At 40.7% G+C, this 21,242-nt stretch overlaps 1 protein-coding gene and 1 long non-coding RNA gene across 4 annotated transcripts in view; one reads left to right on the forward strand and one right to left on the reverse strand.

Annotated features, from left to right (window-relative positions):
• Window positions 1-1,923: 1,923 nt before the first annotated feature.
• Window positions 1,924-18,174, reverse strand: LOC135297619 (uncharacterized). Of its 2 annotated transcripts, none has more exons than XR_010359553.1 (3): window positions 11,654-18,174; window positions 10,247-10,310; window positions 1,924-9,087 (listed from the first exon to the last, which is right to left on the reverse strand). It is a non-coding gene; the product is annotated as an uncharacterized LOC135297619 (long non-coding RNA). The 2 variants fall into 2 exon arrangements; XR_010359554.1 differs by having other exon boundaries at window positions 11,124-18,174.
• Window positions 11,557-21,242, forward strand: part of STT3B (STT3 oligosaccharyltransferase complex catalytic subunit B) — a 57,996-nt gene continuing 48,310 nt past the window's right edge. Inside the window, exon 1 of one of the 2 annotated variants that reach the window (XM_064415326.1) lies at window positions 11,557-11,575. Coding sequence is in view for 1 of the 2 variants with exons in the window: in XM_064415319.1 (XP_064271389.1) it covers window positions 19,068-19,300 (233 nt within the window). In the remaining variant the exon portion in view is untranslated. Of the gene's footprint in view, window positions 11,576-18,822; window positions 19,301-21,242 lie in introns of those variants that run through there. The other variant, XM_064415319.1, reaches the window with a different exon arrangement.

Here is a 21,242-nt window from a genome sequence, read left to right on the forward strand (position 1 = left end):
GTAGCTGATAGCAAACACATGTTTCGATTAAAATGCAGGTCTTAAAATACCCTGCTCTTGAACACATGCACTTACAAGGATGTTATGTCTAATTTTGGCCTTTTGGAAGGGTAACTATTTTCAGAACCCGTTTTATTGAAGTAGTAAGATACTTGCAGAAATAAAGTACTACATGTTGATTCAGTAGAAACCAAGTTTCAAAAATCAAGATTTACCTGGTGCTTTCTCCTCACTTAAAAGAATAAAAGAAAAATATACTTTGCACCAAAAGCCAAAGACAATATATTATTTTCATTAATTATGGTCTAAAAACATTCAGTGCTGTTCAAGGAGCAGAAAACCGAAAAAGCTTACAGCAAGCTTTGTTTGGCACCTTTAATTTTTTCTCTTATGGAATGAAGACTTTAGAATTTTCATTACTAATTCCTGATGTTTTGCCCGTTACATCATCATTTTCAATAGAAAGGAAACATAACCTGCTTCTTTCAGAGCACTGAGCAAACCAACAAAAGTAGGAAAGGGGCTCCATTTACAAACAAGGTAAAGAATGGAATTTGTCTCTGAACTTTCTGGAAAACACAAGGGGCTAAAACCAGAGCGGTTAAGAGGAGGAAAGTTTGCCAGTTTTAAAACTGAAGAGGAAGCCAGTTTAACCTTGACTTAGTCAGTGTTTGTGAAATCCTAGCATCCATGCAGACCTTTAAATGAAAAAAATAACCCTGTTTCTCAATTACTCTGGGGTTATAGCAACTGCAGAAATTCTTTGGTTCTGGTGGAAAATATCCTGATTTTATTTTCCATCAGAAAAGATAAATTGTTTCATTCTCGGGTTTTGAACTCGTAATGGCTTAAGCACACAAGCAATCCTTCTGGTCTCTGGAACACCGTATGTTTTTCAGGACTGTGATTGTTTGTTTGTTATGTGTTTGTATTCACTTTTTCATGACAAATATAACAAGTAAAATTGCAAAAGCCTGCTTAGTTCAGCAAAACCACCCTGTTTTCTGCTTATCTAACGAGCTGAATCCACTCATGAGTGGTTGAACAAGTAATAGTGGCTGTAAAAAAAAAAAAAGTTGGATCTTGGGGCAGAAGTAAGGGAAAGTGGAAATGGAAGCAGGGATACAGAACCTGAAATCCTCCTTTCCGCAGTGTGAAACTATTGGATGTGCTCAGAGATCTCATCTCTTTGTTGGTTTAAAGACCTGAGTATGACATAAAAAAACAAGCAATCTTCTGCCCTTTTTGCTTCCCTTGCTTCCCAGGGGTACAGTTCTGCTTAAAAGAGCTGCTTGGTCTTATAAGATTTAAGAAACATTTTTTTTTAATTGATGTTCAAGCATTTCTAGTATCTCCACTGCATTGAACACAATCGAATAGGGAAAGACCTGCCTACTTAATAACTGTAATTCTTTCTGAAGCTAGTCAAGAGTATTGAGTCTCCTGACAAGACATTTCTCTACAGTTTATCAAAAGCAAAGGTTTTCTTGCTGTAAAAATTAAAACAATTTCTTTTCAGTTTCCATCCTCTCAAAAAACAGCTTGTGCAGCTAAACTTGAGTCCTTTCCAAGTACCTTTTTTGACTACACATCACACTTCAAAATTTAAAAGAGAAAAGTTTTCCTTTATGAAAGTCAGCATTAAAAGCTCTTAACAAAAAATTGGTTCACAACTTTAACCATAAAATTGTTACTGGAAGACTATATTCTCAAGACGGAAAATATTTTGGGGGAGAGAAACAGAAATTTATTTGCAAATAATCATCAAGACATACTGGCAGACTTTGCTGGCATCCACAAAATGCAGAAAAAATGTTGCCCTTTTCTATCTATATTTAAATTAGACTTTTGTTCAAAAGCCCATTTCAGATCAGATTTTTTTTTGCTTAAACCAACACTGGAAGAGGTAAACTATTTAAAAAAAGAAATCCTCCCAAATGAAAAAAGAGGATTATCCAATTTTATTTTCTGTCCAGTTTTGATGAAACCTCAGTGATAAAAAACCCTCATATGCTATCCTACATAATACATTGATACATAAGCAGCATGTGCAAAAATCCTAAAAATACAATAAACTTTTAATGCATATTAAATATAACATATCAAAGTCATCAGCCTTACACTGTAAAATAATACAAGTACAGAGACCAAAAAATCTCACAGGACAGCCTTTCATGCTCTCTTCTGCTCTTTTCCTGGACTAGAAATACTCTCATGGCAGGTCCTTTTACAAAATTTACCACGGACAAATAAAATACATGATATTTTCATTCTGAATGTTACATCTACAGACTCCAAATATACCAATAGTTTTATTTAAGCAGCTAAATTTTACTATTGATTGGAGAATGGAAAACAGATGTTTGTGTGTGTGGATGTATAGGAAATGTGAGTGTGGGAGGGAAGGAAAGCAGAACCAAATGTGAACTCCTGCATACAAAAGATGGTGGTAGCAAGTGTGGGGTATAACATATGTTGGAACACTGTTCTTAATTTTAACATTCTTTTGGATGGGTAAATCCATGGCAATTATACCACCAAGATTCTTCAGCCATTTGCAAGCAAGCATAGGAATATAAGAACAGAAGAATGGTAGGAAGGGACTACAATTAGAGGGAAGTCATGGATAAATCAGCAGAAAATATGCAGGAGTACTGAGATGATTGATGGACAGAAAGTGAGAAGTAAAAACAGTGTAACTAGTGACTCTCTAGAGTCTCCAGAGACTGAGGTTTGCCTGCTGAGCTCTGCAGCAGTGGGTCTGTGGCTACAAGAGGGGTGGAGCGTACGCTGAGTATGGCATGGAACCCAAGGAGACTGAAGGAAAGAGAGCACATAAGAGGAAACAACATCTTACTCAATTGCAGACACACTGTCAATTGTCCTCCTTGGTTCCTCTTTTTAGAGAAATGGTTTATTCCCCTGTTGAAGGTAACAGAAGAGACCAGGAACCACGGGAAATTAGAGTTATATATACAAGAATTCAATGAGAGACAATTAGGAATACTTTTCAAAGGCTAGTTGTTAAAGATCTTCTGTCTCAGATTATTTCTAAAATGGAGATACAATATCTAACTAATCTATACAAGATACTGAGTTGATGGCAGCAAAGGTCTTTTCAATACATAGGATACTATAAGTGTTATTATCATTACTACCAAGAAGAAAAGAGTAAAATATGGTATTGAACAAAGGGCAACACTGCAATATTGTTACATCCTGTTTTAAAATAAATATATTTCTATCACTGTTAATAAAAATATACTATAAAATGGAAACTTGCAAAAATAAATCTCAGACAAGTAATCTAAGGAGGGTAGGAGTGATATAAGAAATTGGTATTGGTTTGCTTGATAGCTTTTATGCTAAATGACACGGGGATTGGGCTGAATACTCTGGACTGTAATATTCTCTGTTAAGGTTGATTTGTTCAAATCCATTACTCTTGTCAGAGTTTGGTCTTTTATACATCTACTGGGGAGAGAAATCAAACATTATAAACACTCAAGGCAATGATGTAACCCCTGCATTGTATTTTTTTCAGTTTGAAGGTACTGCAGGTCACTTAGATGTTGCAAATCCCTTTATTCCCTCCACAGGAGTCTGAACACACTGACCTTTCTTTACCTTATGCAACTTCCAGTGGAATAAAGAATATGCTGGTTTATACTAGGCAGGGTAGCTTGGATGTACATATCCAAGCTGATTTATCTAACCAATTCAGTGACTGACAAAAGTCCATCCTGAGGCAGGATGAGTCTCAGTACAGACTGTTAAAGCCTAAATACATCAAACAGCCTAAATGAAACTCCAATCCCCTGTCTGGCTACACTGTGCTGGGTGTCCCCAAGAGCAGTTTTAAAGCCAGCTCAGGTGTATCCTGAGGAGCTGTAGCTACATTGCTAGACTGGAGTGTAGATGTATGATATGAGAGATGACTGCAGATATTCATCAGCTTTGAAAATTAAAAGTTGCTCAGGATAAGAGCAGTAAAGAGACAAAGACAAATTTGTAAAGGAAATAAGATTTCACTTTCTGGAAATTGCATTTGGACATAAAGTCTGATTAATGAAAATTTAGTAATTTTTTAGCATCTAATCACATTTACTCATGGTGGTTAGAGGGCTCACCACTACTGGTTATCCAGTAAATTCCTAATCAATTAAATACATAATGTTTCCTCAGTTCCATCTGAAGCTTTGGTGGGAAGATTTCTCACAAGAAACAGATCCCAGGCCAAAAGACTTCTCACAGGAATGCACATATTCTGAAGATTTCTATCTTTAACTTCCTGGGCAACAAGCTTGCTCATTTGCATACTTTGCTCAGCAATTTTGACAACCAAAGGTAGCAAATGACAACTCAGATGGGAGCACTACTTCCTTATGTTTTTAGTTTTATTTTGAGCAAAATATCTCCACAGATATTCTATGGATAAAGCTAAAATCTTTGGGGAAAAAAGTATACAAAAGTCAGATACAACTTATTTAAAATTCATTAAGTACTTCGAACATTTTGGCATGCACATAAGTCCAAACAATATTTTTGGGAAGGGAGGGCAGCAGATCAGTTTCTTAAGAACTCTATCATTTTTGAGGAGAAAGACCAGAAGTTTGTTGTATGAAATTAAGAGATAAAGGCAATAGCAGTTTCAAATCCTTTTTTTGGTTTTGAACTGATCTACAGCTATATAGTCAATCATGTGATTTCATTAAGATACCATTTTTTAAGGAACTTAAGCCTGCCAAATTTTAACCATGAATGATTCTATTACCAAGAATAAAATTATTGGAAGACCTTTATCTATTTGGATTCTGGATATGCAGAAAATGAATAAAAATATTATTTAAAAACTTTAAAGATATAGATAAATTTTAAATTAGAGGATACTCTCTTTATTTCGATATGAACTGTTTTAGCAAGGTATATTTTTAGGCTTATTTTCTTAAACTGACCTGTTTTCTGTTCTGAAATTCCTTTTAATCACCTCCTTGTTGTACAGTCTTACACACTAAGTCATTGTTATCACATAAGTAGTTCCCAAAGATGTGACAAATCATTACATTTCTGGACAAATAGAAGTGCTACAAAAACTCCTTCTAGTAGGAGCAGTTACAGTTTGATTAAAGGTGAAACAAAACGAAAGAGAATGCTAGATTTTTGTGCCTCTATAATGTTTTTCTTTACTTGAACTTTAATCTTTTAGAGAGATTAAAAGAAGAAGAAGAAGACTGGTGCAATTTGTTTCAACAATAACAGTGTTAGTTCAGAAGGAATGCCTACAAAGATCTGTAGTGCCTGAGAGCAAGAATTACTAAGGACAGTAGTCATTAATGTAGTCATTCATTTAAAATACAGAGATATAATTTACAAATCTCATTTTGCTTACCTGTCATTGCAATTAGCAGCAATATGCAAAATGGCTGTGATAAGTAGTCATGGTAATAGGAGACCCTATTTTTTAAGTCAGAATGTATTTGAAAGAATTTTTTTAATAGTATATCCTCTCTCTTCAGGGGATCCTTACTGCAACAAAATAGATATGAAAACATAATTGCAAAACCTTAACATTTGCTGAGGCATTGAGTATCTACAGCACTGGACTGGAAAGAACTATTTTTTTTCCTCTATCTAATCCAGAAAATCTCAGATAACACATTTCTGTCATTTAAAAGATATCTATATCCATCTAGCTATCTATATATGTATGCTAAATATAAAGCAAAATATAATGAAATCGCTTAGAGAAAAAAAAAGGTGTTCAATAACTGACCTAGAGAAGCAGTGAAAGTGCTGTTTATTTGCAGAGATATTTAAAACTAAATTGCCCAAAGCACTGGAAAAGTTTATGGCAAAAAAACATTTTGCTGGGGAAGGCAATGGACTACATAAAGTAATAAGTCTTTCCCATCTCTAGATCCCATGATTCATATAGTAAATGAAGATGACTGATAATTTTTTTAACCAATAAAAAGAAAAACATAATCTTTTGAAAACTCTGTCCTTCCTTATTCCAGGAGACACTAAGGTTGAAAAGTCTGACAAGTCCACTAACAATTTTAAAATTGCAACAAAAAAACCTCTTTATAATTAAGCACCATTTCACAAGTACTGTATCCTAATTACGCTTCTAAAACATGACTCTGACACATTCACGTTTGATCGTGGTCCAACACAACTTGCTGTGAACGCCCAGAGCAAAGTGAAACGGCAAAGACACACAGGTGAACAAAGGGTACACAAGAGGTATTTAAGCCAAATTGGAGCTGTAAATCTACTGCTCAATTTAAAGCAATCACATCAGTGATTGATCACATCAGTGAGAATTCCTGAAATTACACAATGGCCTGGAGTCTTTCCAGCCTCATTTGGGATAGTAACCAAAATACCTAAATTTAACATTGCCACCTGGAGCTCCACCTATAACCATTCATAAGAGAGCTGCTCTGCCATGCAGTTCTGGCTACTTACAACCCTAAGGAAAACAGACTGAACAGGGAATCTCAGTTATTGATCCCTGTCTCAAAAGGACTCCTGGGATCCCAGTTTCAAATCCTCCCACGGAAATGTTAGCAGACACTGCTCTGCATGACCCCAGCTACTCAACTCTTACAGCAGAGAGCTGTGATATGCAGACCCAGCTCTGGCTCCCTCCTCTCCACAGGGGATAAAAGGGTCATATCCTGGAACCATACAGAGCTTCCTACTGGACAGAAAGAGTAATAACTGGGCTGTGCACTGCCTCTGCCTATCAGCTACTCTATTACAACTTGGTGAGCCTTGAGCAACCTCAGGTTCCTCATAAATTTACCTCCCTCAGGATATACCCCATGCACCCTCTTGAGAGCTTATACACCCTAGTCACCAAAAGTAAAAATTTGAGATCCATTCCTGTGGGCTGATTCTTCCTAAATGAATTATAAATAACTATTATGGACAAGGGTGGTTTAATCCTGTTTCCAGAGAGATAATAAGAGTTTCTTGAGCATAATGATCAATATTATATTGGATCGGAGTAGGAGAGTAAGTGGTCTTGCACCTTCTCTGTGCTTATGGAACAGTGCAAAAAAGTATGTTATTACTGTGTAAAGTTTTATGTATTCTTTATAAAATAGTAACATCAATATATAGCATGATACACTTGCCAAATGCAACTTTGGGGGAGGGAGAGAAGGGCAAGATATTTGTGGCATGTTTCTTGCATCTGGATTGCTGAATTATATTCAAATTATTGAATATCAATTTTGCTGAAGCAAAATTATATTCAAACGGCATTCAAGGGAAGCTTATTATAAGAAGTATATGTAGAAAGCAGAAATATTTCTACCAAATCTGGAAAAAATGCTCATATATTTAGATGTGTTTTTCTTTGCATGTATCAAATCTTCTAGGGACACAATTCAGCAAAAATACTTCAGCATAAGATTACCTCTGTGCATTTTATTGGGGTTATCCACATGCTCAAAGAAAAATACAAGTTTAAGTGCTGAACTTAAGAATTACACATTTTAATGACTTTAAAATTACTGTCTTCAAATAAAACATAAAAAATAGATTTCATAAAATAGATCCTATAGAAATATTCCCAACTCATCAGCAACTTTTCCCTATTACCCAAAATCTGCAGGTATTCTCAATTTATCCATTTCTAGAGATAAATTACACCCTGATAAATAACCAAAACACAAATGTCCAAGATATCCTGATCTCCAGAGGAAGCACAGCAATTTTTTTTCAGAGCTCATCTATTAACTTTCCTAGAAGGAAAAACATATTTGAAAAATATACCTAAAAAACTGCCAAGAACACTGCCAAGATGGTTTCTTGATCCAATAAGTAAGCCAAAGTGCTTCTGCAAGAGGCTATCCCTCTGATCCTGACTAACAGTATCAGCAGCATCTTCCTGGCTTCTAGGCAGGACATGACATAAAAGACACAAGTCCAACAGATACATCACCATAAGTGTGCTCTGGCAACAACTCACAGCACCTAGACAGAAATCCTTGTAGGAAAATCTACCAATTTTTCTCATCTCATAGTCTCAGTTCTTTAGTCATGGATTCATCCAATCAAAATCCAAGCAACTCTATCTTCAAAACAATTTGAAAACTCACAGCAAGAAATGCTTAACTCTGTTACTGTTGGTAAGTTCTTAGATTAACCAAGTAGCTAAACACCAAGAATGCTCCTGCTGATAATGATAATGATTTCATATGTGCTCCTTAAGGCACAGGCATTTTTCTCTTCCTTCCACCACAAGCATAAGATAAAAGTTTTACATTAAAAATATTCTTAAATTTCTCTAAAACTGAAGTAAAATCTTCCACAACTGCCATCATCGTTTTTTTATTTTTCTTTTCTGTCTCAGATATCACAATCAATTCTCTTGCAACACAGCAGAAGTGCAGGAAATTTAGGTCTATTTAGTATTAATGGTTTAAGAATAGAATTTCAGCTCCCATCAGATCAAAACATCTGTCAATCTGCACTACTATTCTTCAGAGCCCTACAAAACATAGATATTATTAGGTTTCAGGACAGACATTTAAAACAGAGTCTAAAAGGCAAAATACACTGCCACATCTTTACAGTTCTTTGACTCTACGTGTAAATTCTGTTCATCAGCAGGCATGATTTGGGTAGCTCCTTGCTCACATAGGATACCCTGCACTAGACCAAGAGCATAATCATTGTAACAGAAGAACTGTCTTCAGCTCTTTTCAGTTTTTGTTTTCCAGTGAAGAGCAGTTTCTCCAGTCAATCAATGGTCCTTGGGAATGGGTGCTTGGCAAACTCCTCACAGGCAGCCATTACGAGGGTCCACTGAAAAGCTGGAAAATTGTAAACAGAGTTGTTACCAGAAGAACTGGCCTCTATTCCTCCAGTGGCTCTGCCACAGATAAGTTAGGGCTCAGAAACTGTATTTTCCAAAAATTCAGAGTTGACTAGAAACATAGGTAGAAACACAGTGTTTGTTTGCTCAGGACACATATACACTGATGATCTTGTTTTGAACACTTAGCATCCCAACTCTTCTACCAGTGTATTATTCATAACTCCAGAGCATTTCCCAATCCTTGCAGATGCCTGAAAAGAAGGACAACATAAGCATAGGCAACGAGGCAATGCCAGTAACTATGTACTAAGAGGCTCAGAAGAGCCATAATACCATTCTGGGCAATTTAAATATTCATCCTTTCCTTGTTAACATAAAGCCTCTCCATGTTCAGTTTCTCAGTTAAACAGAAGGTGAAGTGGTTTACACAGCAGTGCTTTAGTGAGATGGAATCTGATTACACTTAATCTCCCAATACACAAAAGTGTGGTTTCCCAAGAGTTAATGAAAAGTGATGGTTAGAAATTACAAGAGTACTACTTCCAAAATGAACTTAAGATGAAGCACAAGAATGTCTAATTACCAAATTAAAAACCTGCATTGAGAGGTATTAATTTCTCAAGCATGGATGGGTGGAACAAGCCATGATTACATTTCTCATCCTTTAGCATATGCATTTCTTACAGACCTACCTGCACTATTGCTTAGGAAGCTGATTGCTTCTGCTTCCTTTTCAAGAAACTAGCTGCCATAATGTTGGGTGTATGAGTAAAAGGATAATAATACCATATGGAGGCAGAGGAACTAAAATACTGATATTTCATTTTTTTATCCTACTGGGGATCTGTCATTCTTTAGATTGTTCTAATAAGAAACAAAGATAGAAAACATTTCATGATCACAAATTTATATGAGTGAGGTTTGTACGCCTAAAAGCACTCAGGGTTTGACCTTGCATTTCTGGATTTTTAGGAGCCTCTGTAGGACTCCAAAACAAAAATGTATTGCATATGCACATTGTATTATAATTGTATTACATATAAGCTGCCAGACAGGGCTTATACTACTCTGGAGGAACTGGCTGATCTTCAGAGGCATATCTGATTCTCAGCTAAAACAGACAATTAAGTAAAAGATGATCAGTCTTTATACTGAACATTCACAGCTTTTCTAGTCTCTAGCGGTGAGAATCTGTGCTGCTTGTATTAATAAAAATTTTCTCCTATCACATTAGAGGAAACCATATACAACTTATACTTGTCAGTCCAGGTTAGGACAGTGCACATTAAGCTACAGGTCACAGTAGGGTGGTGGGACTGCAGTGAAACAACACTGCATTTTTCTAAGCATAGCAGAATTACTGCTTTTGAAAGAGCATTTGAACACTGTCTTCTCTTTGTTGTTACCTACCACAATGAGTTAATGAAGAAAACAAGAAAGTCACAGGCCACATTTCTTTCCAGAAGAAGGGTAACTGTTGCAGAAATAACAAAATATTAGTATAATTCAATAGTAATAACTTAAATGCTAGTAAGTAATAGTCCAATAAAAATTGTCTATGATCTCTACACAAATCTTACTATCTGCCTGCAATAAAAATCATGAAGTGTATCTCTGCATCAGGTGGAAGTTGCATGAAGGAGATGTAAGTAGAACCAATTCAGCAAATTAAAGAATCTTGTAAGATTATGGGGGTATTTTCTCTAAAAAAGAGGCCCATTACCTTAGAAATTCCTGAGTTTATTCTCAATATTAAGAAATAGGATCTTCTCAAAAGTTGTATGACTCCATAAATACATACACTCTCCAAACAAAATATTCAATACATGACATTGTATAAACAGAACAGTATGTAACAAAAAGACATTTGAGTAAAGCAAAACAATCCTGGTAACCAGGAAAAAGATATCATGATGCAAATAGCTTGGTCACATTCCCTATCCAGCTTGTCTATGTGGTCTTGGAAACCTGTGGGAAGTGGTCAGACACTTATGGTTCCAGGAAGCTTTACAGTGGATCCACTAAAGGTCAAGGCTGAGCCAAACAACCAAGTTGAAATATATCCAAGAAATACAACAAGCTGGAGAGAGGAAGAGTTAGAAACAACAGAGGGAACACCAAATTTCAAGGAGAAGGAGAAGGAAGGGGAAGAAGGGCTCCATGACACATATCCCTGCAGTAGCTTATGGGACTGGAAATGATCTCACATTGAACCTTGAATACTGTACATAAAGGCACTTGAGGCATATGTACAGGGAAGAGTTGGAAGATTTTACCAATCTCTCACCCTTATAATTTTGAAGGTCAATAATTTGGCACAATATCCATGGCACAAATAATCCAAAGCAATACTGACTGCAGTTCTTCGTGCAAAAGCAAAGTGCATCTGTTCTAGCTCAGAAAGGAGAAATGTTGAGATTAAGGTTATTACAGCTGTCTTGGCAATTTTAGACGATCTCAATCAACACTGGTTCCATGTAAAAATAAGTGGCACAATATCAAACAACATGGGAGAAAGAAGAGACCAGGGAGGCTGTATCATGTGTTAGGGCAGCAGAGTTACTAAGTCAGCATTTGTAAAGCAATTTTGTATCTTATGTTTAAGACAACTTCATGCAACCCCTCCTCCCTCCCGAGCATCTCTAAATGCAGAAGTACAGAGAGCACAAAAGCAAAAACTGGAAAAAAAAATTAGAGGACAGAATTCACACCAGAAGAAAACAAAGAGGCTTTTAAAAGGTAAGACATGGCTTGTTACATTAATTTTGTATTACTTGGTGATTTCCATGTCAAAGAAGGAAAATGAAATAGTTATACCTGCCCAATGTGCCCTGCCTTGAACAGTGGCTTGGCTGCTTTGGCACAAGAGTCTGTCCCCTGCTCCTGTTTTTGCATCGGTACTTCTGCTACAGTCAAATAAGAAAAGGATATTTATTTTTGCATCAAATTTATGTGGCTGCTTTCTTTTAGCAACTAGAAATCCATTCTAAAGAAATTAATTGGAAATACTATGATTTTTTTATGTCTGGGAGCAAGTATCAGTAATAAACTGGGAGGATGTATCAGGAAATGGCACAGAGTATCAATAGGGATTACAATGTTCTAAGATGTATAAAGTGGAACAAATATTTAAGAAAGGAAGGCACAAGAAGAGAGTTTAGCAGTAAAGATTAGATTAATTACTGTGGGGTCAGTTTCCCCAGGATAGGATTTTAAACATTAAGATTCATTGTTTCAGAACACATATGATAAGGGGGGAAAAAAAACAATAAAAAACCAGAAATTGAACTGGATAACAATAAATCTAGGATTCAGGCAGTAGAGTCATTTGCAAAAAGAGATTGCTGCGGACCTGAAGACCTGAACTGAAGCCTGCAGATTATATATCACAGAACGTGGTGTCTCAGTTCATATGTGGACAGAAGGCAGTAAAAACCTCATAGTAACTTCACCTCAATACATCAGTTTTTTCCTTTTGAATCCTCTAATCATTTAATGCCACTGCAGAAGCCAAAGAAATTCAAGTAATATAAAGTCAAAGTAGTCATTGCTGAGTTCTCTTCTTGACAATGATGCAGTCCTCACTTCAGATCTACATGCAAGGATGGTTTGAAATGACACTATCCCAAAGCACCCATAAGCTCCTATTTTGTATTGCATAGTACGTTTTGGCACAGTTTATTCCACAACTATGTGACTTAAATTCTTTTACAATTTTAATGCGGATATTAATGCAGCAGTTGACCAGAAAAATACCTACAAGTAGTCTAGAAAACAGCAAGGAGACAATTAGTCCGAATTGCTACCAAGAGAAAAGCACTGGAAACAATCTTTTGTAAAATTCTCTTTCCTCAAGGCTGTGCACATTTAGACTATAAACGCAATTATGGAAAAATACTGCACAATACTTACAGTGAAATTTCCAGGCATGGGGAATTCTTTGCTGATATTTTACTACACTATTTTCTTTTTTTCTACCTACTTAATTAGTTAATGCACTGAAGTATTCTTTGATACTGCAGAAGAATTTTCCAACTTAACTTGCTCAAATTTATGAGAGCTAAAATCAGAAGAGTTAAGCTTTGATGAATTATGGCAACAGTTTACAGACAATGTGCAAATAAAATCTTTTTCCCTTCCCTTACATTCAATTGCTACCAGAAACTGTGTGGAATGTTCTGGTGAGGGAGGCAATAAAGAAAAATTCAACTCAAGGATGAACAAAATGCTAGCAAGAAAAATCTCCCACCGATTTCAGCAGGCTTTAAACACCTTAAAAATATTTTTTTTCCTCTCTGCCCCTCTGTTCTTTGCTGTTTCCACACATCTTACCCTGATGCTGTAACAGCAGCTGGGGTTACAGCAAATAGCAGAATGACTCTTTCCTGTACTCTGCTCTCCCCTCTCACTTCAACAAAATTCACCTTAACTGTGACTAAGCAGTGAGAGATCTCATATACTTAAACTGAATATAACTTTTACTCCACTTCCCAGAGGTTGGCTTTACCCTCCAGCTGGTTCCCTGAGCAGCTTTGCTGTTCCAACAAAACATTTTAATAAGACACACTATCTACAACACCTAGGTACCTGGCATTTACATGTTAAACATCTCTCTTCAGATGGGCCATTTGGTGTTGTCCCTGAAGAAAATGGCCTTTTTTTAAACTATTTTTTGATCATCCCCAAGGCAGTACTTTCCTTCTTACCAGAAGGAATAAAATAAAAGTTTTGCAAAAGCACTTGAGTGCAACATTTGCCAAGAACAACCAAATTCTGATTAAGGTGCTTGCAAACACTACAGACGACAAAACATGTTAGATTAGGTACTTCAGAGGTCCACAGGTTTTAAATGTTGCACAGCACTTATGTACCTGGGTCAGAAAAATACACAAGTAGAACGTGGAGTATGGCATTTTTAATTTATTTACAGAAAGGCCCAGTGTGTGTCTCTCCCTCAGTTGTTTAACAAGGGATGAAGATTTAGGAGGACTGGCACCAGCCCAGCAGATGGAAAAGCCCCATTTTTTTCACAAGAAGTAAACACAGGTTGATGCAAAAGGTTATGGTAGCAGATGATTATGTCAGAGCTTGGCTGGGGAGAGCAAAAAGCAGATCTGTGCATGCAGACTGGAATGATTTTTACCACTGTACATGTCATGGGAAAGGCAAATTAAGCAGGATAATTAAGACACAAGAAGCAGAGGAGCAACATCAACACATTTAAACTATTGGAAAGGAAGAGAAGGAATCAGCAATAAAACACTGTAAGGTTTGAGATTCTCCTGTTATTGAATTAAATGCCAGATGAAGGCCTTGCCTAAACACACCAGTTGTGCAATTTCTACTCAAATCAATTACAAACCTCATTATAGCTACACAGGTGCAAAACTCTTTACAGACCATCTTGTATCACTGCTTAAGTGATTTACACATATCCACAAAGGGTCGCAGCTGCTGAATTAAACCCATTTTACAATTAAACTCATGTCATTTTTGTCTACATGGAGACTAATAGATGGTGATTTTTTAAAGTGTATTAAACTTCAGGTCCCCAAAGATAATTTCAGGCAATAGGGTTATGTTTTCTCTCATTTGAACATTTTTAAATCAATGACCATCTGAGCACATAGCTGAAATCAAGTATCCTCCACCACACCAAATTATGCTTAACTGTACTATTTTAATATTCTTCATTTCAGGAGGTATTGTATCATTAATTTCTAAAGCCATTCTCAAATTATCTTAATATCAAGCTTAACAACTTGTTCAGCTGCAGGAGCACAAAGCTGGAAGGACTGTTTAAGGGACTTGTTTACTCACTTCAAACCTGATCTGCTTTTCAAATGGCTTTCTAAACTAAGGTGTCTACTCCTGTTACTAAACACTGCTGGACTGGTGCTAATGAAGTTTGGTGAGAAATATGAACCATGAGTCTGTACTTCTGATTAATAATTGACTTCCTGGATGTGTCCATGTGCAGTTTTTGCTGCAGGAATTTTGCTGCCATTCTTTCAGCAGTACTGACACATGGTGGCTCTTGTTGAGGAATGAAAAGCTCTCATTTGACATTTTCCTATATGCAGATCCACAGCATTCAAGATTTTCTAGTTTGTACAACCACAACATGAATTCTGCATTTGGCATTATCCCCTGAATAATTCCGCTATTAAGGAAACTTGGAAATGAAAGACTTTTTTCTTTCCTTAAGGCATTTGGCCATTATTTTACACACTCAGAATAGGAAACTGATTTTCTATACACAAAATTGTTCATAATCACTATGCAAAGTCAACTTCTCAGTCACTAATGTGGACTTTTTTGTGGGGTTTTGCGTCCACAGAATGCACCACCACACACAGTGGAACAAATCAAACCAAATTACCTTGAAACAAAGCACACAAGAGGATGTGGGGGGGTGGGGTGGAGGAAGTAAAAATAAAATAAGATAAAATAAAAAGAGAGAAATTGAAAATGTCCTTCCCTATCAAGCTATTAGTGTGGGTTGAATGCAGTTTCCAGTAGGCACATTTTGCATCTCCTCTACGGAAATGTAATTTCCATTGCTGCCCTGGCAGTGTAGTACCAAACCCACTGAATCCTTCCATCTACCTAGAGGAGTCTCTTAATTTCCATCTGTCTGCATTTGTTTGATTGATTTTATCATAAGATTATTAAACCTTATTTCAATTCAAACAATATATTTACAGAAACATTAATAAAAGCTTTTACTAGAACTGTGCTTTTGCTGCCACTAAATTTCATTGCCTGAGCTCTGAGATATTCAAGAGTACAGCCTTTTGAACAGTTTGAAAATAAATAGGCAACAATATAATTTGTTACCAATGACAAAGATACACTTTACCATTAGTCAGCATTCAAATAAATCACATTGTCTGGGCTTGTCTATGCTCAAAAAATTGTCTGATCTAACTCTGACAGTACACTCAGAATGATATAACCTCCCTGTTGCAAGTAAAAGTTATAGCACTGAAATTTAAAGTAAACATCACATAACCTTATCCACACCATGATCTGCAATAATTTTTAAATAAATCAGATTCCAAATCAAGGAAAGTTAACATTGGTAGTAAATTATACATTAAAAAAAGCTCTGATATACACATTTTTTCCCAGCTAATATGAATCATCAGTCCTTTTTGGCTCCTTAACATCCAGAAAAACGGTCAGGAAGGAAAGCAAATACAAAGGTATTCTCTCAGCGTACAACACTGCCATTTGAAACAGCTCCTCTGCTGCATCGTTAAGCCTGAACTGCTGTTACCAAAAACAGGATGCCAACTGACAGAATAGAAATTCAGAAAAGTAGATCAGGACTGAGCCTGTTGTAAAATCAGCCAGTACCTTTTAGAAAGCACTTGATAGTTGCAAATTTCTGCTCGCGTTTGCTCTGCATTCACGAGCCAATTAAAAAAAAAATCCTTCACTTGAAATGCCAGTTGGTCAGCTCATTAAAAAAGCCTCACTGACAACACTAGAAAAGGGCCAAATGTCTATCTTTAACATATTATTGGCCTATTTAAACAAGAAAGAATAGTGTGTAAAAAAGCAACAAACAAACCACAACCAACACAAACAAAAAATCCCTACCTAAAATAAAATTGGCTTTTTAAAGGCCAGATTCAGCAAAACTGAACCTCAAAATCTTTCAGAAGTTTTCCTAAGCCTCATTCTGTGGCTGTGTGAATTGGAGTCCTTTAGGAGCAACAGCATATCAAAGTGCTCAGATCAAAACATACACACACCTGACAACACAGCTCCTCTGCTTTCAAACACAGTGACCAAGTCACACCCCTTGGCTAATGCAGGGATTGAGGAAAAACAGTTACATGCTCCAAGGACTGTTGAACAGAGCTGTCCACTAAAGGAGCAACTTCAGTGGAGGGCTGCATCCAGCTCTGGGGTCCCCAGCACAGCAGTGCCATGGACCTGTTGGAATGAGTCCAGAGGAAGCCCATGGAAATAATCAGAGGGCTGGAACACTTCTCTTATGGAGACAGGCTGAGAGAGCTGGGGCTTTTCAGCCTGGAGGAGAGGAGGCTCCAGGGAGACCTCAGAGCACCTTCCTGTATCTAAAGGGGCCCTAAAAGAGAGCTAGAGGGCAGGTAGTGACAGGATAAGGGGGAATTGCTTTAAACTGAGAGGAAGTAGGTCTAAACCGGATGCTAGAAAGAAATTCTTTACTGTGAGAGTAGTGAGCCACTGAGAAGTTAAGGATGTCCCATCCCTGGAAGTGTTCAAGGCCAGGTTGGATGAGGCTTTGGGTAACCTCCTCTAGTGGAAGATGCTTCTGTTCATAGAAGGGAGGTTGGAAGTAGATAATCTTTAATGTCCCTTCCAACCCAAACCCTTCTAGGATTCTGTAACAGAAAGATTTTCACTGTGCACAGAAAAAAACATACTGTTTCCTTCCTCTGCCCGACAAAATACAGCTAGAGACAACAGCAAGGACTAAGTAGAATTGTATTAGTCAACTAAGGCCCAGGATGGTCCCCATCCATACTATGAAATTGAACTGCAAGTCTTCAGGACCTTTGAAGAGCCACATTTGTGCATCAAAGGGAATGCCCACACCTCAGACGACAAACATTGAGCTATTTAATTTCAAAACTGAAGCCCTGCATAAAAGGCACAAAACACATGTTGTTCTTGTTATCAGTGCAAAGAGCCATGTAGTTTTTTTTATTGTGCATGTGTTTAATATTATACTTTTTCAAAAATAAGGCTGTCCCCTGCCATCTCGGGGTAGAAAAAAGGCCAGCACGCCTCAAACACCATTGACTGTGCAACCCCAGAAGCCTTCCGTTTTCTCCACCTTCTCTTTATAGCCACAGGTTTTGCAAAATATTTGAGGAAGTTACAAAGGCTCCCAAATAGCATTTCAATGGGAAAACTCCTAAAAGCCAATTTAAAAAACCCCAAACAATCCCACCCTCCCAAAAAAGCCAAGGTGTCAATTTGCTGGACACCTGACCAAGGTGGTAGGGTCATCATCTCTGGAACGGGAAGTGTTTAAGGAAAGACTGGATTTGGCTCTTAGTGCCATGGTCGAGTAGACATGGTGGTGTTCGGCCACAGGTTGGACTCAGTGACCTCAAAAGTCTCTTCCAACTTAACTGATGCGCTGATGGATTTCGTAAAAATGCTCCCAGCTGAGGCAAGTGGCACACACAGGGCTCGCCCTGACCTTGCCCTAAGCTAGTCTCAACTGCACGAGGGCTAAGCTCGCCCACATCCCTCAGCATCAGCCATCGCAGTTCCCACCGGGACAAATAAACATTCCTAACAAACGGAGTTACGGGGGCTCGCCGCGCCCCCTCAGGGCGCACTACAACTCCCGGCAAGCTCCGCGCCGCGCCGCTCCGCTCCGGAGCACGCCGGGAGCGGCGCCACCCGCCGGCCCACACGCACCGCAGCGCCCTGGCACGGCGCCGGGAGGCGCCCACGTGACTGGCACACCGCGCTCCGATTGGACCAAACGGCTGCCAGTCAACTGTCTCAACGGCTCGCACCGGGCGCGACGCCCCCCTGCGCGCGGGGCCGTGCCGCTCCGATTGGCTACTCGGGGATGGCCCGCCCCTTTTAAATACCTGTCGCTCCGTGACAGGCCGTCACCGGAGTTCCTGTTAGGAGGGCGCTACCGGAGGGGACCGGTCCCGCCCCCTCGCCTTCTCCTGAGAGCCCCGCCCTCCCCCGGTAGCTCCTCCCGCTCCGGAGGGGCGGCAATGTCAAACGGCCCGCTCGGGAGGGACGGAGGACGGGAGCCGCGGCCCGCCCCTTTCCCTCCCGCCTGGGTCCCGTCCGCCGCCCCCTCCCGGCAGCGCCCCCCCCCTCCCCGCCCCGCCGCTGCCCCTCGCCACCGCGCGCGCGCCCCGCGCCGCCTCGAGCCCCGCCCCTCCGCCTCCCTGACCCCGCCCCCGTCCTGTGGATGGCCCCGCCCCCCGGGCTCGCGCGCGCCGCGCCGTGCTCCCCCCCGCCCCGGGGGACGGTGACGGCGGCGGCGGGGGGAGGAGGCAGCGGCAGAGCCCGGGCGCGCCAGGAGGCGGCGGGGAGTCAGCCAGGAGCGCCGAGCGAGAACGGGCGGGCTCCGCCCCGCCCCTTGCCGAGCCCCCCGCCCCCTGCCCTTCCTCCCGCCTCTCCTCCCCTCCTCCGCCTCCTCCTCCCCGCACGCGCCGGGCGGAGGGAGAGGCTGCGAGGGAGCCCCGGGTACAACATGGCGGAGCACTCGGCCCCCGACCACAAGCACAGACCCGCCGCCAACTCCGCGGCGCCGCTCCACAGCCGCGCCGGGGCGGGCGGCGGCCTGTCGGGGGGCCTATCGCAGCCGGCGGGCTGGCAGTCCCTGCTCTCCTTCACCATCCTCTTCCTGGCCTGGCTGGCTGGATTCAGCTCCCGGCTCTTCGCCGTCATCCGCTTCGAGAGCATCATCCACGAGTTCGACCCCTGGTCAGTCGCCGCCGCCGCCGGGCGGGACGGGGAGGCGGGAAAGCGCCGCGCCATGCGCCGCGGCGGGGGAGAGCCGCGGGTTCCCTCCGCCGTGGCCGCGGGGACGGCGGGAGGGCCCCGCCGCCCGCCCCCTGCTCCGCCACTCCGCGAAGTTGCGCCCCTGCCCGTTCCCCGGAGGGAGCCGGCAGCCGCGGCCGCCCCGGGAGCCGAGGAGGGAGGCGAGGAGAGAGCGAGGGAGGCGGTGCGGACGGGACACGCTGTGGCAGGTCGGAGGGAGCGTGAGGGGTCGCCACCGCGGCGCGGGAGAAGGGAAGCGCCGGGAGCGAGCGGCGGTGCCGGCGCTGGGGTGTCCCCTGCGGCGGAGAGCTCGGGAACGGGGCGGCGGCGGTTCCCCCGCATCCCTTGGAGTTGCGGCAGGACTCTCCGAGGGGCACGGGGAAAGAAAGTTGTGGCGCTGGCAGGGAACCGGGAGTCGGGCAGGAGTCAGGGGCCGGTAGCGAAACAGTTGTGGCAGGCGTGACCCGCGCCCCGGTCCGGGTCCCGCTGTCGCGGCGCCGGTCCCGTGTGTGCGGTGCGGCTTCCCGAAGTGGTCTTTGCTGGAGTCCTTGTCGGCCGGGGAGGGAGCAGGGTGAGGAATGCAGTGCAGGAAGTAATCTTCATAAAAGTGACTTGAGGGATTACAGCGAAATGGGTGACATTGATGTACTGCCAGGTGTTTCGAAGCTGCGTTTCTGAGCCCAAGGACTTTTGCTGTTTCCCACACATCTTGATTTTTTCAAAGATTGCTTTCTCTCCTGTAGAAGCCGTCTGTTCTTTTTCCCTCTTGGAGGGGACCGAAACCATTTTATGGATGAGATGAAGAAATGCTGCACTCGTTCCTTGCAGCGAGGCGAAGTGAAAGATGACAAGACTTGTGGGGCAGGGTTGTTGTAATGCAAAAACGTGACAAAGAATTTTTATATTACTGGGTACTTCATCCTGGGGATCCGTGGGGTTTTTAGAATTTTAAGTAGGGTGAGTGGCAGATGAATTTAGAATAGTGAATTGTCAGGTTTTAATTTAAAATTTTATGTCTTGGGTCTCACTGTTAATTGCACGAAGGAAGGAGATGCTTCGTTTTGAAATGCACGCTAGATATTCTCTGTTAAATTTCACCTAAAATTGTTGCTGAAATTGTTCTCTGCAAGGCATGCACTCCGCTTTGATACTTTCAAAAGCACAACTTCCTCTTTTCTAGTTGGCTTTTCCCCCCTCACTTCTCTCCCCCCCCACCACTAATGTAATCCATTCACAAATCGTGGCTCGCAATAGTGGATAGAGAACAAGGAATGGCTTTGTTTTTAAATGCTGTGTGAAGTAATAAACCTTTGTGATGTGAAAGCCAAGTATCTCAAAATATCTTCAAAATGTCAAGTAATTGCCTATGATTCAAGTGTTTTTCTGCAGACACAAATGAATGGAAGAAGTGCATACTTCCAGTTAATAAAGTTAAGAATGAGGGGGAGCATAGTTTAAACACATCTACAGTGAGACTGTGGACCTGAGTTTGTATCCTGTGAAGTAGTTGTCTTCTAATCTAAATCTAAGCATAAAGGCTTTCCTTTCTGTTATGGAGGAAACTTTTAAGCATGCAGCCTAAATTTTTGTGCCAGTTTTATCTGATTTTTATAATCAAGACTCATCCTTGTTGGATAAACGAAAATTTTACGGTGCTGAGTTGCGCAACTTCTTGCTGAGCCCTGAAGGACACTAAAATGGTGCTGTGGGAGTTAAGTTCATAGTAATGATCTAGCTGTAAAGATAAACTCCTGGTTAAAGCAATGTGTAAATTGATGCAAAGTCATCTTCCTGAGTACACAAACAGAAGGCATTTGCTGCCTGTGCTGCTGGATGTACCCTTGTTAATTAGGGAATAGATGAAGTTGACAAAACTCATTGATTT

This window comes from Passer domesticus, chromosome 1, assembly GCF_036417665.1.
Source record: "Passer domesticus isolate bPasDom1 chromosome 1, bPasDom1.hap1, whole genome shotgun sequence".
NCBI lineage: Eukaryota > Metazoa > Chordata > Aves > Passeriformes > Passeridae > Passer > Passer domesticus.